The sequence below is a fragment of the Ceratosolen solmsi genome, unplaced genomic scaffold (assembly GCF_000503995.2).
Source record: "Ceratosolen solmsi marchali unplaced genomic scaffold, CerSol_1.0 scaffold6, whole genome shotgun sequence".
In the NCBI taxonomy this organism is placed as follows: domain Eukaryota; kingdom Metazoa; phylum Arthropoda; class Insecta; order Hymenoptera; family Agaonidae; genus Ceratosolen; species Ceratosolen solmsi.
The window spans coordinates 13531226-13554975 of record NW_011948414.1 but is presented as its reverse complement, the minus strand read 5'-3'; the positions used below and the strand labels follow the sequence as shown (position 1 = coordinate 13554975).

At 24.6% G+C, this 23750-nt stretch overlaps 1 protein-coding gene across 3 annotated transcripts; it reads left to right on the top strand.

Annotated features, from left to right (window-relative positions):
* The first annotated feature begins 7785 nt into the window (after nucleotides 1–7785).
* Nucleotides 7786–18540, top strand: MED28 (mediator complex subunit 28). Of its 3 annotated transcripts, none has more exons than XM_011507102.1 (5): nucleotides 7786–7824; nucleotides 9043–9147; nucleotides 12849–13167; nucleotides 13249–13406; nucleotides 18094–18540. In XM_011507102.1, exons 1-5 carry the CDS (start codon nucleotides 7801–7803, stop codon nucleotides 18304–18306), a joined length of 819 nt encoding a protein of 272 aa, XP_011505404.1. In that variant the 5' UTR covers nucleotides 7786–7800; the 3' UTR covers nucleotides 18307–18540. The 3 variants fall into 3 exon arrangements, with proteins under 3 accessions (XP_011505404.1, XP_011505403.1, XP_011505405.1); XM_011507101.1 differs by having other exon boundaries at nucleotides 13237–13406; XM_011507103.1 differs by lacking the exon at nucleotides 7786–7824 and adding an exon at nucleotides 8522–8544 and having other exon boundaries at nucleotides 13237–13406.
* The last annotated feature ends 5210 nt before the right edge of the window (nucleotides 18541–23750 follow it).

The following is a 23750-nucleotide window of genomic DNA, read 5'->3' as shown; positions in this document are numbered from 1 at the left end:
TCATATTTGTATTTAAATTAATATATTTAAAAAACTGACTGTCGTTATTTTAATTACTTTCATACTATATTTATTATTAATATTATTTATTATTATTTTATTAATGATTGCATAAAATTTATCAAATTAAGATCGTTGTAATAATATTTTAGTTAATAAAACGAAAATTATCAAGTGTTGGAACTGCATTTTGTTAAAAATGGATGTAAACATAATATAATAAAAACAATATATTTAAGAAGAATTTTTTATATAAAAACTTTAAAATATTGAAATTTTATTTTCTTATTATAAATAAAATTATGGCCTATCCTAAAAATTAAAGTAAATAAAATTTACTATATAAATTATATTAACTAGTAGAACTATATTAACTAGTAGAATAACATAATTTTAATATATTATTAAACTATCACCAATTGTTAATAATTGAAAACTTATGATTAGTACAAAAATATCATTATATACATATTACTATATATTAAAATGCATAGTACATATGAATAACAAAAGAACTAAATACAATATTATAATAATGTTAATATAATGGTTATGATTGATTACAAAAATATTCATTCAATTTATAAATAAAATCCTGTTATAATCATATAATTTGCATGAAATTACGGAGTTATAACTTTAATATTATTAATAATTCGAAAAAAATAATATTTTGGAAAATTTAACATGCATTATATTATTTAAAGTATAAAATTAAAAACTAAATTTTTTTCGTGTCATAAGTATGTTTGTATTGTGTATTATTTTATTTTACGAGTGTATTATTTTATTTTACAATTAACATAAGCAAGAAAAATATATTCTTTTAATATTTATAATTTTATTAAATAAATTAATTCTCATTTTAAATTTTAATAATTTGTCAACGAATTCCCTTTATGTAAATTAATGATATTTGTGCATATTATATTTATGGATGAATATATTACTTAAAGTTTATTATTATTTTTTAAATAATATTTATTGAATTTGTTGATTGATTATATTAAACACTATTAAAAAAATAGAGAATATCAGATTCTCATTTACAATAATAAAGTAAATACTCATAAAATAATAGAAGAGTTTTTTTTAATAGGACTACAAAATCTTAACGAATTATTTAATCAAATATAAATTAAAATATATTAAAATGTAATTTTGAATCTATTGTTTATTAAATTTGGTAATTGATTTCATTTAGAACTTGTTTATATTATTATTTTCATTTATTCTTTTAAAAATTATTAATTAATATAATTAATTATTTTATTAGATTATTCTATTTTATATTAAAAACAATGCTTTAAATTAATATTTTAATGTATAAAAATAATTTTTAATTTATCATAATAACATAAAAACATGAAAAGATCTTTAAATATATATGAACTGTCTTTTTTTTAAATCTATTTGAAAAATCAATAACAATAATACAAATAAAAAACAAATAAAAACGGATTAAATTAAAAATTAGTTAATTAAATTTCAATATTTTATTCTTTTATTCACGAATAAAATTAATAATTTATATTCATATATTATTTATTAAAATAACAAAATATTATAAATACTTGATATGTATTTTACTATTAAATGACAAAAAGAAATTATAAATATTGAAATAGTTTTATATTAAAATAAGTTATTGAAATATTAAAATATTTTTATATAAAATTTTTTTCGAATACATAAGCTTTATTGAAAAATTACTTTTTTAAAATATGTAATTTTAATAAAATGTAATTTCCTATATGAATTGAATTGGAAAACCAAGTCTCTGTTATGTAAGAAATTGTTTAATTATATCAGTACGGTCTTTAATTAAGAGTTTATACAATAATTTTGTATAAAGAATCAATATAAATATTGCAATCTTTTAATGCATATACACAAGTTATATGGCAAAACATTTAAGTTTTTGTTTAAGTTGCACATAAACAAATAATAAGTATCGTAAATTTTTTCTAATTAGAATAATTGTCATTCATAAAAATATTTTTCTAAATATTTCATTTTGTATATAATGTTTTTTATTTTATGCAAATATTTTAATTTATGAAAATTATAGCAATAAATTGAATATTTAGAATTTCAATATAAATAAATTTAATTTACTTACTTTACTAAAACCAAATAATAACATGGTTGCTTCGATAAAGAACTGAATTTTAGTAGAGTTATAAGAAAAAAGAACGAGAATCATTCATCAATATAATTCAAACATGTAGATTTAGAGAATCGAAAGAAAATATGCGTTATGTAAGATTTAATAACTGAAACTCAAGTAGGTGTACCTAATGTTTATTCTACGTTGTTATGAAACGAAGATTGAAATGGACCAATGTATCACTCAGTAACAAAACTACAGAATTACCAGAGGTTTCACCTTGTGAGAGAATACTCTCGTTTTACAACTATTCACTTATTCCCTCTACTTACATGAATAAAGATTTTTATATACTTACTTATATAATCTTAAAAATGAGTAGATTTTTTTTATAAATTATTGTATTAAACGTATAATAAATAATAATTTTTTTAATTTTATATTATTTTATAATTTACTTCATTTAAATATAAATTGAATTATTCGATTTTATAGAAAGAAAAAAATATATATCTATAAAAAAAATTATATTTTTACTTTATTGAAGCGGATGATATATATATGAAGAAATATATTCTGAATACAAATATGTATAACAAACTTATAAATTAACATTATTGATTACGGAATAAGGGTATTACTTTATAGTATACAAATAAAATAAATTATATACGACCTAATTTAATATTGTATTTATACATAACTGTCAATGATAATATTACTTACTATTGTTTTTATGCATAATTTATATACATAATTTTATATGTATAATTTTTAAATTTTATATTTTATCATTAATAATTAATTTTATTTTCCAAAAATTATTTATAGTATTTTATTCTAAACATATAACATTTATTTCATGTTTTGTTTAGCTTTTGAAAAGTCGAGCTATCCTGCATATATATAAATTACATAAGTTATACATATATATAAACCAAAGAGCCAAATTATATTTGTATTTATATAAATAGATAAAATTTCATAAATAAAAATAAAGATTCATAAATAAAATTTTTTAAAATATTTTTTAAATATTTTTCATATTTAAAAAATTATTGATAAATTATAAATACGAGTTTATATTATAAAGTATTATTGTTATTTAACAATTAATGTATAATGATATTTTTAGTGAAATTTTCCAGGCGAATAGAATTTAAAATAATTATTAAAATGCTAAAACTATATTTATAACATATAAAAAAAATTTTGTTATTAAATAACGAAATTTTTACTTATGTAAGATCAAAACTAATGGCATTTTAACAATTTCATGAATTCTAATTTAAACTATATAATTAACTACATAATATAGTTAATACATTAACACAATAATGTATTGTGTTTTATAATACTTAACACAATACAATACACTTATAGTTAATATATGATTAATTATATAACTATATAATTTTATTTTAAAATGAAACAAATTTAAAAAATATAAATTTGATTTAGCACTTTCTTGATTTTGAATAAATATATTAGATATTTATATGTACATAATAGACAATAAAATAAGAAATTTTCAAATTTCATATAATGTAAAAAATTCAATTTATTATAAATTTTAAAAAATTTTATTTTTTGTAAAAAGTTACTTTAATTTATTCTATTGAAATTTACTATAGTATTTTAGTATGGCATTAATACTTTTCCAACAAAATCTAAATTTTGTCTAACAAAATCTAAATCTATTTTTTAATAGTTTTATCTTTAATTTTATAAATAAAAGTTGTGTAAGAAAAAGACAATAATCATATTTATGTATTCAACACGTATTCTAATACATATCACATAAATATTCATTTATTTTAGATATAATCGATGCAATATATTCATTTTTTATTTTAAAATGAATTTATAATAGTTTATTAAAATAAAATGTAACGCTAAATATTCATAATCCAAAATAAACAGTAGCTATGCAACAGGTGTCAAGAGAGTTAGTAGTATAGTGAGAACATATCGATGGATTTATAGTACTATCAATGCATTGAGGGTAATAATGTATCATTAATGCAGCCATGGTATAATATTACTTAATAATGGCGATGCTTATTTTAAATATAGTTACTACCCATGCAACATGCAGATTAGTACTACGTTCCGAATTTCTGTAGCAATTAATACTTTTAAAATAACGCCATGACTAAGACTAAGACCTAAGAGCACAGAAAGAAGTTCGATAGATTTTTTCACAGCTACTCGAAACATTATCTCCGAAAATTCAATATCAACGATAACAATAACACTAGGAATACAATTGGTAAGCAATTAGATTTAAAATTAGCTCATCGAAGTACTACGATTTTTCTTAAGATTTCAAATGCAAGAATACTGATTTAATGACTTAATAGATATTAATTAAAAATTTAAGTAATAAAATTGTAAATTACATAAAATAACAATAATATAAAACCAAGTGATCAATTAAATGAATACAAAGTTATTAATTACTTTAGGAATAAGAATAAATAAAATGAAAATAAGAAAAATTTATTGTCTTAATAAACTTTTCTTTGATAATTATAAATTTTATTGGATAATAGATTTTTTATTTAAACTAATAAACAATATTTAATCAAATATGAAAACATCATTATTTAATTATTTAATATTATCAGGAATGTATAATTATTGTAATTCTAATTAATTTATAATGAATTTAAGAAGAATGAAACACATATTATGAAATTGATTGTATAAAATATCACTACAAATACATGTAATAAAAAAAAATAAACCTGAGATACTTTTTTAGAACTGTTCTTTATATATGGTGAAAGTGATTGTAACAATATGTTTAAGTCGTTCGAACAAAAAATGTATATAATTATAAATATATACTTCATATATGAATCAAATGCTGTAAAATAATACATTTATTCTTTGAAAATATTTTATTCACTAAGTATTAAATTGTTTTAAGATTGAAAGCTGATTTATCAAATAAAATTACTTTTTACTTTTAAAAAATAGTTATATTTGAATACAATATTTAAATAATCAGTCCTTTTAATAAAATGTATTGAAAATATAAATAGTTCAATAATTTTTTCTCATTTTAGTTTGATAGATCATGTTTGTTATTAATATGTAAATAATTGCATTTTTAGGCGGTTTTGAATCAAGAGTATTGTGAATAAATGCGTTTGCATGTGCATAGGTATTGTAATATAAAATAAAATGTAAAGATTTAGTTATTGAAAATCTTGCTTTAACAATTTGTAAACAATAGTTTCAATAATTACTAAAATATTTTCTCAATAAAGCTTATTTTCAATAGTGAATATAAAACCCACTATTTAAAAAATTTACTATTATTTCTTGTTTTTTAGATTATTTTGGTATTCACCTGTATAGTTCTAAATTGTATCAAGGTTTGTATTGAAAAGGTATTACAAATAAATTATTTAATTAGTTTTGAAATAATAATAAAAAATCTGATTTCATCTGAAAATGTTTTTTTATTTCTTTTTGTTAAATTTATTGTTTTCATTAAAAAAAAGATTTCTGGTAACATTATAAATTAATATATAGCTATTTAATTTCCTGATGGAATATACACAGGTCCTTGTTGATAAATGTGGCCATATTCATATACTCAGGAAGTATCTCAATGTAATTCTTTTTCAATTCTTGAAGAATATAATTTGAATCTTATACACATGATGCAAATACAAAAATTTGTGTCTATAAACCTTATTAAAATATTTATTATCATTAATAAATACAAATTTTATTTATAATTAAGAATTATTCATTTCTTTATTGTTTGAATTATTATTAATAAAAGTTATAATTCTATAAAATTAAAATTACAAATATTTTCAAAATTACTTATAATAAAAGTAAGAAATGGAAAGAATTTGTTCAATTACATTTATTTCTTTTGATTAATTTTTTAACTTTCTTTAACGATTTTGCCATTTATATTCGAAATGAACGACTATTAATTATATTTTTGTATTTTTTATGAAATCTAATATTATAAATAATGTGTAACATTAATATGATGTTTTTTATTGATTAATACATTATATACATTATTAATTTATTTATACTATAGATATATTGAAATATTTCAAATGATTTATTTTTATCTAATTTTATAAATTTAATATCATTTACTGATTTTATAAATATGAGTATATATTTTATAATATTTATGGATTGTCCTTAATAAATTCACACGCAATTTCAATAAAATCGATGTGTCAAACTATCCCTTATTATGATAAATTTTATATTTTGACTACTAATTCATTCAATAATTTACATCATCAGTTTTTAATTAAAATTATGAAAAGTCTAATCTTCATAAAATTTATTAATCTTGATAGCATTATTATATATATTAAAATATATTCAAATATATTACATACAGTGCTATTTATTATGGCTGTTTAACTTAATAGTATATTATTTAGTAATATTTTATCTAGCTTAAATAATTTTTCAGATTTATATAATGATTCTTCCCATATATTATTCAAAATATATGATTGAACATCTAAAATTCTCTTTTTATTCAATGATGCTGAAAAAACAAAATTTATGTACTATCAATTATTTGTTAACATAAATCTTAAAAAACGAAGTGTTTTGAAGTGAAAACGCACTTTTTCACTTTAACTATTTGTATTTCCTGCCAACAAATTAACTTTTTTGAATTATAAAGTGGTATATTGCATATCTTTTATATTGATTTTTTTAATGTCCATTTGAATGTTTTAACTTTTCCCTGAAAATGTCTAATGATCATTCTTATTTTACTATATACAATTGAAGTAGATTATGTAGCAGATTAAAGTAAAATATTATATATATCTTTTCAGAATCTACAAAAAAAAATGAACAATACAAAATATTTAGAATATACTTTAGAGTATATTTATGCAATTCCTTGCTCATTTATTTACAATAGATCATATTGTAGCAATAAACACGATAATTATTTAACTAATAGATTATGAAAATTAATTTATTGAAAACGTCTTCTATTAACAAAAGATGCCGAAAATACATTTTCATATACCGTGTGTTCAAGATTCCGAGAATCTCTTGAATGTTATTAATTCCGGGAAAACCCGAACGGCTATCATTTCTGGAAAAACTCCAACGGTTATCATTTCTGTGAAAACCTGAAAAAGAATCATTACTGTAAAAAGTTGGAGGTCCGGAAAAATAAGTGCACAATCATATCCACTTTTTCAAGCACCACAATCGCCTCTTTGTTGTTAGCTGACTAAGCTGCCACGTGGATATTTAAGGTAAGCTTACCACGAGATAGTGCACGAGCTACTCAGGTAATCGCGCTCTCTCACTGAAGCAACTACACGAGGAATTCGGGTTTATTCTCCAGTAACTATCAACAAATTAGCAGTCAAGGGTGCTGACTGCATTAAAAGAAAATATTCGACTACAAGAAGCATGGTATCGAAGTACTATTTATCAGGAAGGTATACCAGCAGTCTCTATTGAGGATAACTATTCACAATTAAGCCGTACTCCCTCCAATTGAGTATGCACAACTCTGTTAATTTTTACAATATTAGCAAAGGCTTCAATTAAATACATAAGCCATACTCAATATATACAAATAACAACTGTTAAAGAAGAGAAAAATTTGTGTGTAAGAATGTGTAGTATATATTAAAAAAAGATAATTCTTCAATAAGCTAATGAGATCTTCATTCTATAATGAGGTAAAAATATTGAATATAAAAGAGAAAAAACCAATTATTTTATTTTAAATCAAAATTAATAAATTTATTAGTAGTATTATTATTAAAATCATAAACTCTAGAGCTCTCGGGCATTAATATAATATAGTATAAACATTCGACTTCAAAAAATATTAACAAGATAAATAAATCTATATTTTGTAATAAAAATAATTGTTTTTACTTTGTAAATAAAGAAAACGAGATACTACGAATGTATTACTAAAATATATGAGCTGCAATTAAAAAATCTAGTTTCTCAATAACTTTGTTTATATACATTTTTCTGATTTTTAATACATTAGCATTTTTATTTAAATTTATTTCTTTAATACGTTTAACATATTACTTTGGTAAAATAGCTTTAATATATTTAATACAGATCTTTTCTTTTAACAAGTGTGTGTGTGTGTGTGTGCGAGTGTGTGTGCGCGCGCGCGTGTGTGTGTATGCATGTGTACTCAAATAATATATTAAATTATAAATAGAAACAGCATCATACTGATAATAAGTTACAATAAAAATTTTAAACTAAAACTTTACTATATTTTAAATTGGTAATAATGAAAGTAAATTACGCATGCGTGCAGTATACATCCATATAGTTTCAGTTATGACTTAATATCTATAGCAAAAATAAGTATTTCTGATTTTATACAAAAAATCAACTTCGCCAACGAATAATTTATTTTGACATTTCAAGTAAGTACAAGAATTACGAAATTTATAAATTCTCAACATATAAATATTTTAAGATTTTTAAGTTTCGTGTTTCATTATTTCAATTTAGGAAAATTAAAATGAAATCGATTTAATTATCAAAAAATGTAATAGATCAATTCATTAATAATTATTAATAAGAATATTCTTATAAACTAGTTATCGATATTACTTACTCAATATTATTTTTATATTCTTTTTTATTTTCTATAAAAAGTAAATTTCTTAAATATTTATTTATTATTTACACGTTATATTTTATGTGTAAATTTTTTATCTGTTAATTACATTACATTGCAATGAAATGCAACAATATTTTTATAATTGAAATAAATATCATTAAATTAGCTTTATCAGTATTGAATGATTTTATTTATTTTGCTATACTTCAATATGATTGGTTTATGAGTTTTATGTTGTGTTTAATATTAACGTAATCTTAAGATCAAGTTAAACTAATTTAATATAACTTACTTTCAGGTAACTATAAATTGTATAAAGTTTTTTAAACTTTTTTTCTCAAGAATGACAACTTCGACAAATGGCAACGGAAATTTGATTGATGAATTCGAAGAAGCATTCCAAGTACATAAATTAACCTAAATATATATATTTTCAAATTTTTATTTAAATAAGTATCTAATTTAGATTATAAATTAAAATAAGATACGTAGTTAAGTATATTTTAGTTCAAATATATAAGTAAATATGTACATCTATTAAGATGACAATATTATGTTAAACTATATTTTTCATTTTTTGTTATATAAAATTCATATTGTACCTTACGGATATTTATTTCATGCCATATATAAATATATACCTCTAATTGTAACAAAATTTGTCAATAGATAGTTTTTATACATTAGAAATATATTTTTATATTTAAACAATTTTATATTTTTTACATTTTTTATACTTAATCAATGTTTACATAAATATTATGGATGTACAATAAAAAGATAATGTAAACTAAACAAATGAAATTAAATTCAATATAGTTCAAATATATAAAATTTTAAATATGATTTTTATAATATGCAACTTATATAATACATCTAACTATAATAAAAATAAAATATAAACATTTTTGTTGTTTAATTTTATTATTTATTTTATTTAGTTTTCATAAATATGCCTAATAAATTAATCATGATCTTATATATTAGAAAAATGTCAATATAAATGATTTTTGTTATTCAGATAACTATAAATACAGGTATATTACAATTTTATTCTAATTGTAATAAAACAAATATGTTATAATTGTAAATTCATTATATCGATATATGCAAAGAATGGTATATTAAATCATTTAATAAAATTATTTTTTTAATTGAATATAAATAATATTACAAAATTGATATCAATATGAAATTATGTAAAATAATACATTATACATATTCTATTTTGAAAAATAGTTATATTTATAAAATTATAATAATGACTTTTATATGACTCTTATGTAATAAAATAATAAATTCATGTTCTTTTAAAATCATAAATTCATATTTTCTTTTTATATTTATAAGGTCTAAATATAGGTTCATAGTTTATAAGGTTTAAATTTTTAATTTAGTTAATGTCTGTTGTCCAAATTATTGTCAAATGTCTTTGTAATCAATATATAGTATTTTATTTAATATTAAATATTAATTTAATATTAATATTTTATTTATATCTATATCTGATAATTTATTTTGTTCCTAATTAACTGTAGTAGTTATATTTTTATTGGCACGCTTTTTTTTGAAATTTCAAAGATTAGATAATGTTATATGTATGGACAAGATTTTGATTGAAATAATTATTATACAGGGACATAAAAATATGAAAAAAAAATACATTCTCTATGTCTAAAAATCCATAAAATGAAGGAATTACAAATAAAATTTGTAAAAATTTAATAATAAAATCAGTATTTTTCATATGAAAATAATAAATAATTTATAGAGAATTATTTATATAAGTATACAAAATTTTCCATTTACTGATTTGCCTGAATAAATTGACTAGGAATTATTGATTAATAGATTATATATAAATACTTTTTAAAATATTTCAAATAGATATTTCAAGTCCTAGAAAGCCTGAAACTTCATTAAATGATTAATATTAACACAGTTTTATAAATAATTTGAACATTAATATAGAGTTCTTAATATATACTCATATTTGCCAAGCGAATAAAATTAAAAAAGAAACTATTTCAAAATATTGTTAATTTAAATCCACAATTAATTTTTTTATTTCTTAGAATTTTTGACATAAAATTTTGTGTAATGAAATATTTATACATAGTTTTAGTAAATTTCCTAAGCACACATCTTTTAAAGTATTTTCGAAATACAATTCTGAAACAATAATTCTTTTTTTAATTAAAAATTAGATTTTGAGTTTAGTAAATATCTTTGCTTAAAAACAAATCATTTTAAACCTTATTTTCCTTTTTTGGTCCTTTTCCTACATAAAATACTTGTTGTTACCATCAATTTATATCATTTATGTTAAAGCGATATTGCAAATTATATATATTTAAAGCCAATAATGTTGCATATATCATAATAATATTTATTATAATCATTCTTAGAAATATAAATTCTGAAATAAGTAACTGTATAAATTGTTTTCATTATATTAATTTTATGTCAAAAATTCTAAGAAATAAAAAGATTAATTGTGGATTTAAATTACCAATATTGAGATTACCAATTCAAATTATGAATATTGAAATTACCAATGAGAATTAAAATATCATTGTCTTCATAAGTCAGTATTCAGTAAGCTCATTCTCTTTGTTTTTTTTTTTAATTGATGATGAGTTCTGAAATTCAAAATAATTAACTACTTTTATATCAATAATATGAATTTTTTGAAAATTTTTTCGTAAAAAAAAACAGTAATTTTAAATTAATAATTATTTTATGTTCCAATCAAATATTGAATAAATTTTTTTTTGTCTATCATTCAACCCTTATCTAAGATTATAAGTTGATATGGTAAACTTCTATTTTTTATTTTTTTTTCTTGTTTTAATTTCTCTTCAGTTTCTTTTATTCAATTTCGTTAATTTTTAATTCAATTTATCTTCTCTCTTATTATTTCTCTGCTTTTCAATTCCTCTTATTATAAGCTCATAAACTATCATTGCTTAAATACTCATATCTTTCTACAACTATAAATATGTTTTAAAAGTCCTTTTAAAAGTTTTTAATACTATTATATGTCCATAACTTGTGTTAGCAATATTGTATACAAAATTTTTAAACGAGTACCGTATGCGGATTTATTTAGTTTTTTTTTCTTAATAACTATGAATAATAAAGACTTTAAGAGAGACTACATCATTAATAGGATATATTATATGTTATATTTTTGTTAAATGAAATTCTTTTAAATTAAAATTATGCAATCTGAAATAAATTCAACATTTTTTTCTAGATTTTTGAGAAATATTACAAAAACAAAAATTTTTTTAGTCCTACATTATTATTAAAAATTCTAATCTCAGAAGTAGCCCTCCTATTTTGTATATCACGGTAATAGCGTATTAACATTATTAATAAAATTATTTAAATAACTACTTCGTATATGAAAAACAAATTTATTATCTAGAAAAATACAAAAAAAATAATATTTCAGTATAACATTGTTGTATATTCCTTTATAATGTTTACGTTTACGAATTAAAATTTTAATTTTTTATATATTTGTGTTTTCATAAAATCTTAATTATCGTACTTATTTATTAATTCTAATTTTTTATATTAATAGTTATTGTACTATCATCTACCCAAATTAAAACTTCTCGGTTTCAAACTTTTTTGCCAAATAAGAATAACATTAAATAGTTAATACATTTAACTTACAACATAAATTTTTAATAGAGTTTTATCAACACTCATTCTAATTGATGAATTGCGGAACAAAAATACATCAATATGTTTATAAACATTCAATTGTGATATGAAGTCTTAATTTTAATGTGTACTGCTGTACAACAGTTCCCTATTAATTTTCTTACTCTTATGTATATACAAATTATTGTTTTATCTTGATTTTTAACCAATATCTAATAATCTCAGTTATCTAAATAAGTGAATATATTCTATATGATACAAGATATGATATATGATATATATATATGAATATATAAAAACTATACATATACTATATATAATATACATAACTATACATATGCATGGAACATAAATATAATAAACATATACATGTGATACAATGTATAATTTAAAGATAAAATTTAATATGATATTGTAATGTTACAGCAATGTTTAAATTTATTTACTAAGGATGACGGATTAGAAAATAACAGTATAGGTTTGACTGTTGACAAGGATGAAACTAAAATAGAAGTTGATCAAATAACTTTCAGATGTATAGATTTAGCACGTCAAGTTGAGGCCTTTTTCTTACAAAAAAGATTTCTTTTATCAGCTCTAAAACCTGAACTTGTAGTAAAGGAAGACATTACAGATTTAAAAGTTGAGTTACTACGTAAAGAAGAACTTATTAAAAGGCATTATGAAAAAATATTAATTTGGCAAAATTTGCTTGCTGAAATGCATGGTTGGGTTCAGCCAAATGGTATAATATAATTTTATCGTGATATATTTTACAAATTTTAAATTAATTACTTTATGTTTTTGATACAAGATTTATACTTAGGTTTTACCCATTCTACTCAAAGTATTCAAAATCAAGGAATAAATAATTCAAATAATTCAACAGTTCAACAACAAATATTGCAACATCAACACATTCAGCAACAGCAACAACAAATGCACTTACAACAACATCAAATTCAGCAATTACATCAGCAACAGGTATTCTATTTTCGAGAATAAATTTTCTTTATATGTATTTATATCATGATGAGTAATAAGCCTTTAAAACATTATTACCTTTTATAAAAATTGAGAAAAATCACGGTTTAATATATTCATTAATCTATATAGTTTTATATCTATAATATCACTTTTTCTTATTATTTTATCATTCTAATTTATATAAATTTTATTCATTCTTTCTTCACAAAAAACTTATCTTTACATTAATGCTTGATATTATTTATTTATTTGATTCCGGTTGGAAGGATCAAATATTGAAAATGTATTTCATTTTCTGGCTCGAACTGCCAAGTTCAATAATTCAATAATTCAATAACAATTAAATACATTTTCAATATATAATCCTTCGAATCGGATCAAATACATAAACTTTCGAACATTTGATAAATGGAGTATGGGATTATTTATATGGTAGCTATTCTCAATAAAGACTGCTGATACCTTCGTTACCGTCCGCCATCATCAATTTTATTGATGATAATTTTTCATCCTCAGGGATAGGCAGCACTACAAGTTTGTGTATTGGTCTCACCACGATGGTAGAAGCTATTTTTAATGTCGCTACTCTGGTCAGTCCATCCGTATCGGGATGCATGTTGATTACTCAAAGAAGGAGAGAAGTGTTTGTCGGTAATCAGTACCAATGAACCAATTTTTATATTATTTCCTGGATGATGCCATTTTGAAATTGATCGTTGCCGTTGCAAATAGTGAGCTGACCATTGCGACCAAAATTGTTGTACACGTAGTAAAAATTACCAGCGACATAGTCCTGATATTAACAGTTTTTTGAGAGACGGTTCTGGAAGATTTGTGAGCGCGCTCCCTATAAGGAAATGTCCTGGGGTGAGTGCTGCAATATCTTCGGGGTCGTCACTCATTAGCTCTAAGGGCTTTGAATTGAGATTGCTTCGATTTGTGTAAGTAATGCAGTGAGCTCTTCAAAGCTGAGCAAAGTTTCTCCGATGGTACATCTTAGCTGATGTTTTACTGATTTTACCACAGCTTCGCACTTGCTTTCCACGGGGGACGTTACAGGTGGATTGAGTTCCTATTGAGTATTATCTTGTACCACAATACATCTGATTTGTTGCTGTTCGAAGGTACCTTGAACGAACACCCCAATAAAGGTCGTACCACAGTCTGAGTACAATGTTTTTGCAATTCCTCGGCGAGCAGTGAATCGTCTATATACGGGAATTAAATCGTTAGTTGTATAGTCGGAGACTGCTTCGAAGTGTACCGTTGATGTGGCGAAACACGCAAAGACACAAATCCAGGCCTTGTAAGTTTTTGTACCTCGCCCCCTCTGGGTTTTCATGATTCATTGTTGTACACGTTTGGCTCACAAATTCGCTCATTGGTACTCATTACCAATGAACGCTTCCTTCCTTGCAAGTGGCCCCTCGCTCGAGTAATCGACATGAATCCCGGTAAGAATGGATTATTGTATTGCAGTCAGCCCTTGACTGGTTGTTAATCGTTGCGCACTGGAGAATTGAATGCGTATTCCTTGCAATGGCTGCACTGAAAGAGCGTGAGTTGTGTGACTTTTTCTGCTGTAGACTTTGGCTTAATAGCGATGACTGACTCGGAGAAATAACTGACACTAAGTAATGAGTAACTGCTGAGTGATAACTACCGCGAGTCTTGATGCGCGCACCCGTAAATATCTGCGCGACAGCTGTAACTAGCTGGCAACAATGCTTAGGTGCTGCTATGCGGAGACTAGCCGGCTTTGGAAGATTCGAGATTTCTGCTTGTCAAATGTTTACAAACATTCAAGGACTAGAAGGCTTGGTGAATTTCCGAGAACCGAAGGCCTATAGTCCGAAGACCGAAGTCATATATTAATAGGTATAAATTTATGTTATAAAACTATAAATAAATAAAATAAAACTACAATTTATCGGATTGTTTCAGTATATGAAAGTAGTAGTTTTTAAAATATAGTTTGTAAGATAATTTTGTATCTATGTTCGAAAATTTATTTAGCTAAATTGTTTTAGGAGATGTTATGTAGGTACGAAAAAGAAAACAAATTATATTTACTAATCTCTTCTTATAAAGCATTGGAACTTCTCACCAGACCTACTGATACCTACCGATAATTTTTTATTCGAGCGGTTATTTTATAAGAATATTAAGATGTAAATTAATAAATTTTTTATATTTAATTTGTTATAATTTTTATCTCTGCATTGCATATAGAAAGCGAAAATCTTTTTTTCTATTTTTTTTAGTTTTACAGTAATAAAACGTCGATGCTTATGCCTCAGGTTTAAATTTTAATATTCTACTCTTCATCTTCATACAGTGCCTATAATTGAAAGATTTTTCAACGAATAAATGAAAACAATCATATTTTATCAAAAATAACAATATAATATGTAATAAATATTATAATATAATATTTCATATTATAATTTATAATACACAATTAAATGAAAATTGGTTGAAAATTAGTAGTGAGAATTAGTTGTACTAGTCTCGAAATATAAGAATAAAATATACAATTATTAAAAATATTATTTTTGGAATTAATAACTTTTTATTTATGACCTTAATAGAAAACTAAAAAGTATTATACGGTGGATTGGTTATATTTCTTTGTGAAATTTTGTGTTTACTTATTGTTTTCCGCGTTATAGGTTATCATTATCTTAAATATATTTTATCAAAGGTCATGATATATAAATATATATCAAAAGTACTAAGAATTCAAACTAATTTATCTTTAGTATTTTACGGATCTTTTATACGATTACAGTCACTTTCATAATATTTATTGGATAGGTGAGTGATATTGGATCCATGTTTTATTCATTATTACGAATTAAAGTGACAATTCATTTTAATTATATTGAATTATTCACATGGTTTGTATTAATAGTTAAAGCTTTTAAAAATCACAGTAATATGACTATTTAGTGAAATAATGATAAGAAATAATATTATTTCATAACTCTGTACATTTTACCACACGTAATATCATATTTTTTGTAGCTTTTGATATATTGGAATACAATTTATTGCTTGCTATCTATTACCATTATAAATTATTTTCGATGCTTTTAAGTATGATTTAAAAATTTCAATCGTTCCCATTTATAAATAGTTTTTAGTTTATATTTTCTATAACTTTTACAATAATTTATTAAAATTTAAATATTCTATTAATACATATTAGTTAAATATTTAACATTGTATCAAATAGTGTATGTATTGGATAAATATTTGTATAAAATAATGAAATATGTGGCGCTTGTTTAACTAACATATTGCTTTAGTATACATTTTTATATTATTATGGATAACAATAGTAAAGTTACTATGATCTAATTAAATAAACGGTTGATATTCAAAGTTTATATATATATATATAATTTTATGTAGATCATGTAATCTTTTCATGTGAAACTAAGAAGAAATGATAGATAATCGTACTTTTAAGAGTATCTAATAGTACGTAGAAAACAGAAGAACAATTTGTCAAAATAATTCTCATTATATATATAAAAATAAATGATTAATTTTATCGATACTACAACTATGTTAATATATTATGAAATATAATTTAAAATATTAATTTAAAAATTTTCGTAAAATATAGTAAATTAATTAAGAAAAAATATTTTATAAATATTTATAAACATGGCAATTGTTATTATAATATTTTTGTTAATACAACTTATGTATGTATATCTGCTATGTAATTGAATTATTATGACTAGTGTCTGATCAAATTCTTGTCATCGCCTGATTATAAGTGTGCAGCGCTTTCATATGTATGTGTATCATATGAGTAGCCACGATGAAAAAATTGCTCCCGTTGCATGTATATATAATGAAACAATATATATACGACTACATACGTGTATACACATGTATGCATTGTGGGTATAGTTATGACGAAACTCGGAGGATCAGAATTTCATGGTGTCTGTTTGTACGACTTCTAGGAAGCGTAAATATAATAAATAAATCCTAATTGTAAAAAAGTCACAGACATTTTTAAACCTTTAATCGTTTTGATATATATAAAGAGAGTGGAAACCCATAATTTTATGAATGCCAGTATCAGACTAGAAAATGAAGTAGCATTTTGATGTGTACATTAAGATTCGCATAACGTAATTAAACGTTATAAGTTGCACCTAAGCATTAATTCAGCGACTTTATTCAATTATCATTCTTGAATATGACTTTCTATGTACACTATTTAAACATTTGTCTATGCATTGCGCATTTACTAAGTACATCAATCTATTAATCAAGCTATTAAGCATATATCTATATGGAGTATGTCGACTACAACTAAATTATGCTTAAAATTCGCAAGTTTTCTAGTCATCAAACTTGTAAATAGATTATATTACTATAATTATTATAATTAAGTATAGTTTTGAACTTATGATTACGAATATTTTTTATTCTTATTTAATAATTTATACAAAATTATAGATTATATAGAATGATTATATATATATAGAATTTATAGAAATTTATAGTTTTTCTTAAATCTATCTATTTCTCTTAAAAATAATCTAAAAGCTGAAATAAATTTAACTTAACTCGAGCTATTTTAGCTAGAGAATTATTCCACAAACAAACATTTACATTTTTTAAAAATAATTCAATAAAACATTAATTTTTATTTTAGGCACAGCAAACATCAGGCTCGTCTTCCATAAACCTACAAGGTACAGGAGTTTCTGTAGGTGCTCAAAGTATATTTTTAAATCAAGGAAACGTTTCTACTAGTAGATCCTCGACATTTCCCGTTGCAAGTGTTAATAGTAGTTCGTTACAAGGGCCACTAGCTTTCCTTGAGAAAACCACAAGCAATATAGGAATGCCTGAAAGAAGAAGTTGACGCGGACGGGGGAGGGGGCGCGGTAGAGGACGTGGTAGAGGTCGAGGAAGAGGAAGAGGAGGCACATTACCACCTCCACCACCTTTACTAGATCCATCAGACCCCTCATCTTATGCTGCTGCTGTTGTAGCTGCTGTAGCGCCCCTTCCCTCTCAACAACAACAACCACCTCCGCCATGTACTTAATGAAAAGGATCATAATATTTTTACGAATAAAATAAAACTAAAAAAAAATGAAAATATATATTAAACCATAAAATGTTTTTTTTCTTCGTTTAATACTGTTAAATTATGAATATTTTTAGGGAAAATATATTTAAATATTTAAAAGAGACTTAATTTATTAATTATTATATCTATATATAAATAATAACTTTACTTATTAACAATTGTAACTTTAAAAGGTCTTAAAATTCATCAAATTTAAATAGTAATTAATTTTATAACGAAGTTTACATATAAATTTGTTATTTATTCAAATATTTCTTTCACTGATTTTCTACTTTTAAATAAATCAAATTTATTCAATATATAATTTTAAATAAAAATTCCTTATTTTAATATTTGTAAAACATAAACTAAATCTCTTTGCTTTGATCATTAGACTTTTCATATTAGTTGGTAATAAAAAATATATTGTTTTAAACTTAAAATTTTATATACATTTTTTTAGAATTCCATTCATCTGATTCGAAGAACCAAAATGTTTAGAATTAGACTAAAACTACCGTTGTAATGGTGGGAGAAAAAGTACGGGCAAGTGGAAGGGGTAGTGCATTAATTCAATATTTAACACATGTTTTACATGTTACACATGCGTTTTACTTTTTGGTTTCACCATTATGATTCTAAGTTAGTGATGAGAATCGTTGAGATCTTACAGTTCCTTGTCGGTTGTCACCTAGCGTCAGCATGCACTACATGCAAAGAGAGGAGGTCGTAAATCTCTTGACACTTCTTCGTGTAGTGCCATGTGGTGATAACTTGTTGCTGATCACCTCCAATCTGTTTGTGGTGTGGAAGGATGAAGAGGTCCTTCCGTAGCGTCTCTGCTTAGGGTAATAGCTGCACTTAGTATAAAAAGGATCTTACGTAGCGTCTCTGATCCTTGAAGTATACTCGTTACTGCATCCTTGGGAACTCTACCCAGAGGAAAGTGACGATGGCACCTTGAGCTGCTATGCGGTCGCATAAGGAGACTTGGCTTCCGACTCTGCTGAGGGAGCTTCCTTCTTCCTTCTTCCTTTTTCCATGGCTTCAGTTCAGACAGACCATATTTTCCGACGTCTTCTGCGGCGTCCCCCGTAAGAGAGAGAGAGAGAGCATGGTGTCTCTTGTAAGAGAGAAGACTTTTCCCATTCTGGGCGATCCACTAGTGAGAGTTTGAATCTTGCGAGCTAGCGAGTGAGTTTGTCTTGTAAGCATCGTCCTTTAATAAATTCCCCTGACCATGGCGGAAAGCTTGACTCGGTTTGGCTGAATGATTCTAGGCTGACTGGCTCATGACCGAGTAGTCGCTATGATCGACTAGCTCATGACTGCTATCTCATGTTGTGCTTGCCTTAAATATCTACGCGGCTGCTTTGTTAGTTGAAGACAGAGGACCGATCATAGCGCTAGAACAATGGGTTCGACTGTGGTGAGAGATACAATGGAGGTCATTGGGCACTCATTTTGGATGTAATCGCTTTTCCGAATCTTCAACAACCGTTGAATAATTTCCTTGAAATGATGACCGTTAAAGTTTTTGTTTAGTCAACGGTCTTGGAAATTGCTTCAGCCCGCCATAAACAATTTCATTAATGATTGTTATCTTCATGAAGAATTGGTAGTACTGCAAGCTTATATATTGGTCTCACCATGGTCGTCGATGCTGTTTTTAATGTGACTACTCTGGTCAGCCCGTCCTTGCGTGGATGAATGTTGATTACTCTAGCGAGAGGCCTTTTACAAGGTGGGAACCGCTCATCAGTGATTAATACCAACGAACCAATCTTAATGTTATTTTGTGGCTAATGCACTTGGAAATTGATTGCTGCCGTTGTAAATAGTGAGCCGACCATTGTAACTAAAATTGTTGTACACATTATTAAATAAATTACCAGCGAGCCAAACCTGACATTGACTATCCCTTGAAAGATAGTTCTGGAATAGTAGTGAGCGATTTCCCTATGAAAAATATCTTTGGTTGAATGTCGAAACAACTTCGGGCTCGTCACTCATCAGCTCTAGAGCCCTGGAGTTTAATTGCCTCAATCTGAGATAGCAAAGTAGTGATTACTTCAAAAGTAAGCAAGGTTTCTCCGATTGTACGTCTCAGATGAAATTTCGTAGTCTTCACGACTGTTTCTCATTTTCCTCCCATGTAAGGCGTGGCGGGTAGATTTCATTTCCACTGAGAGCTTTCATTCGAGATGATTGAAGTTATCTGATGATGTTCTTGAGAACCTTACGTGAACAGTTTTTTGAAAGCAGTTTCCGTTCCAATGAACGTAGACTACAATCAGAGTATAATGTATGCGGAATACTTCTGCGAGTCGAGAATCTTCGATATGCTGCGATGAATCTTGCTGTTGTGTAATCTTTAACCACCTCGAGATGTACAGCACACGTAGCAAAACATACAAAAACGCAAATACAGGTGTGAGATTCTATCAAGAATTCAATACTGTTTACGGGTGTATGTCAGTGTGAGTTGGATCCCTCTATAGAGAGTTCGGAGATGGGTATGAGCAATGATATGATTTGAAAAATTTCGAATATCGTGGCGCTTATTTTCTTGTGTTAATGATGCTCTCATTAGTCTTCCGCCAACTCTAATAATTGGTTGGGTGTCGATGTACGCGGTTAAGTGGTGTAATGCATCAGCAGTTGGCAAGTTTGCTTGATACTACAGGATTTTGAGTTCGTGAGAAAAGTAGGCAGATTGAGTTGCTTTTATCCAAAACATCCTTGAATTTTGCAATTCCTTTTGGGATATTTGATTGATTGGAGATGATTCATGCTTTCTCTTCAAACTTGCAAGAAACCTGATGCATGGAGCAATGATCCTCAATAACTTATTAAGACTTGAATATTTGTAAATAATGTCCCAGTGATAGATCGGCTTGTGAGCTGTTGCTACTAGTGAGATGCCAGGATGTGCTTCGTGATCGCATTGTTTGACGCTATGCGTGGGCTGAGTTGGCCAGAAGTCTGATGAGTATATCCATGGTGGTCCAGTCAACCATAGTGGATGATTTTGGAACTGATTTGTTGTTAGTCCTCGGGAAGCGTAGTCTGCGGGATTTTATGTACCGGGAACGTAATTCTATTGAGCACCTGAAGTAATCTCCAGAATTTGAGTGACCCTGTTTCTCACAATATCTTCCCATTATGATGCGTAAGACTTAATCCATGGAAGTGTTACCCGTGAATGCGTCCACAAGTACGTGCCTTTACCTTTATATTCAGTGTGGTTTTGACGTACAGCATAAGTTTTAACAGCAGTAAAGCTGCTGCCAGCTCTAACCTTGGAATAGTGAGCCACTTTAAAGGGGCTCCCTTAGTCTTCACACACACAAATGCAACTTTAGGCTTATTTGTGTTGTGGATGACAAGATATATAACTGCTGCCATTTCCAATTAAGAGGCATCGAAGAAGCCATGCAATTCTACTGTAGATGTTCTTTCTGTGTAAAACCATCGAGGTGTCGCAATTTTGTTCAACTCTGAAAGATCCTTTCTAATGATACGACACTAATTAGTAATCTGACATGGTAACGGATCGTCCTATTTGAGTGTATGTAACCATAATTCTTGTAAAATCATTTTTGCCTTTATTACGACTGGTGAGACAAAATCTGATGGTTCAAAGATTTTAGCAATGTCTCATAATATTGTGCTTGTGGTGAAACGGTCAGTTTCCATAGACATTCTTATTGAGAAAATAAATCGATCCTCTTGAGGACTCCATTGTAGTCCGATAATTTTGGTTGGGTAATCGTCAAATGCAATTGATAACTCCTGTTTCTAGTCTGCTTTAATAGTGGCGAGGACCTCTCGCACAAGTAAATTTATCAATAGGTTTTAAAATAAAATCAAAATTTTATAGAGTACACAAAATGAAACTACGATGTAATAAGAAAAATAACAGTTTCATAGAAGCTAGTTTACTTGTTTAGATTACTAAATAGTGAATAAGGGATAACACATCAATATAAACAAAAAAACTTTTTTATTTAAAATCCCATGTTGGAATATTTAAAATTTATGTATTCAGTTAAATTATATGTTCTAATATAATATTTATCGTTATTATGACGAACGAACACTAAGTAGGGCTAAAAGGTATATATAATTTTTACAAAATTAAAAAACTGATTGCCACATTAGTTACAGGTTGGTAACAAATTTCGTTAATGTTTATTTTTGAAAAACAAAAAACTAATGATTAGAAAAATTGTTAGATATAGTAAAATAGCCAACAAAGAATAAACATTATTTATATATAATAAATATGTACAACTATCTAATTAATTTTAAAGAACATTTTTACCGAATACCAGATACTTTAATTTATTACATAAAATTCAAAATTAAACATATTATACATAACAATATGCTTGTATCAGCTCCTTCAACAATATTTATTTATTGTAAGTAATGAAACTTTTTTTACAGATATTGTTTGGCTGTAATTGCTAAAAATATTTTTGGGTGTTCATTAAAGTATATTAATGAAAAATTTCAAAAGTTTAAATGTTAAATAAATTTTAATTATCTGATCTTCAAACAAAATTTTTAAATTTATGTAAACAATATTAAGTTACAATGATTGCGAAAATTTAATCAAAAATAAAAATTGTATTAATTATAAAATTAAATTTTATAATATTTATTAACAACATTAATATTAATTTTGCAAAAAAAATATTTGATGAAAAATGATTCCTACGTATTTTATAAATTTGAATATCATTTAAATGTTTAATTATTTTCTATTTGAATCTAAAATTTACATCTTACGTTTTTATAAGAGTACATAGTTGTATGTGTTTTAGAAATTGAATGTTGAATACAAATTATTAAAATTATTTAGCTAAAATTAGTTAATAATTGTCTAATTGAATTTATTTGTATTATATTATTACAGAATTTAAATGTATATAGTATAATATAAAATAGAATTAAAAGTTTTATATAGTCTAAGAAATAGTCAATTCTACATTTAAATACTAAATCATATTTTTCCTTTAATTCTAGAAAAAAAATATAAATAAATATATATATAATATTTATATAAAAAATAGACTGAAATAGAAAGAAGGATGTATCATTAATAATATTATACAAAGTTTTATCCTTTTAGTAACAAAATAAAATACCTTGATATAAAGGAAAACTAATTATATAAATAGTTTTAACATAGAAAATGATAACAAAATAGAAAAAAACATAAAATA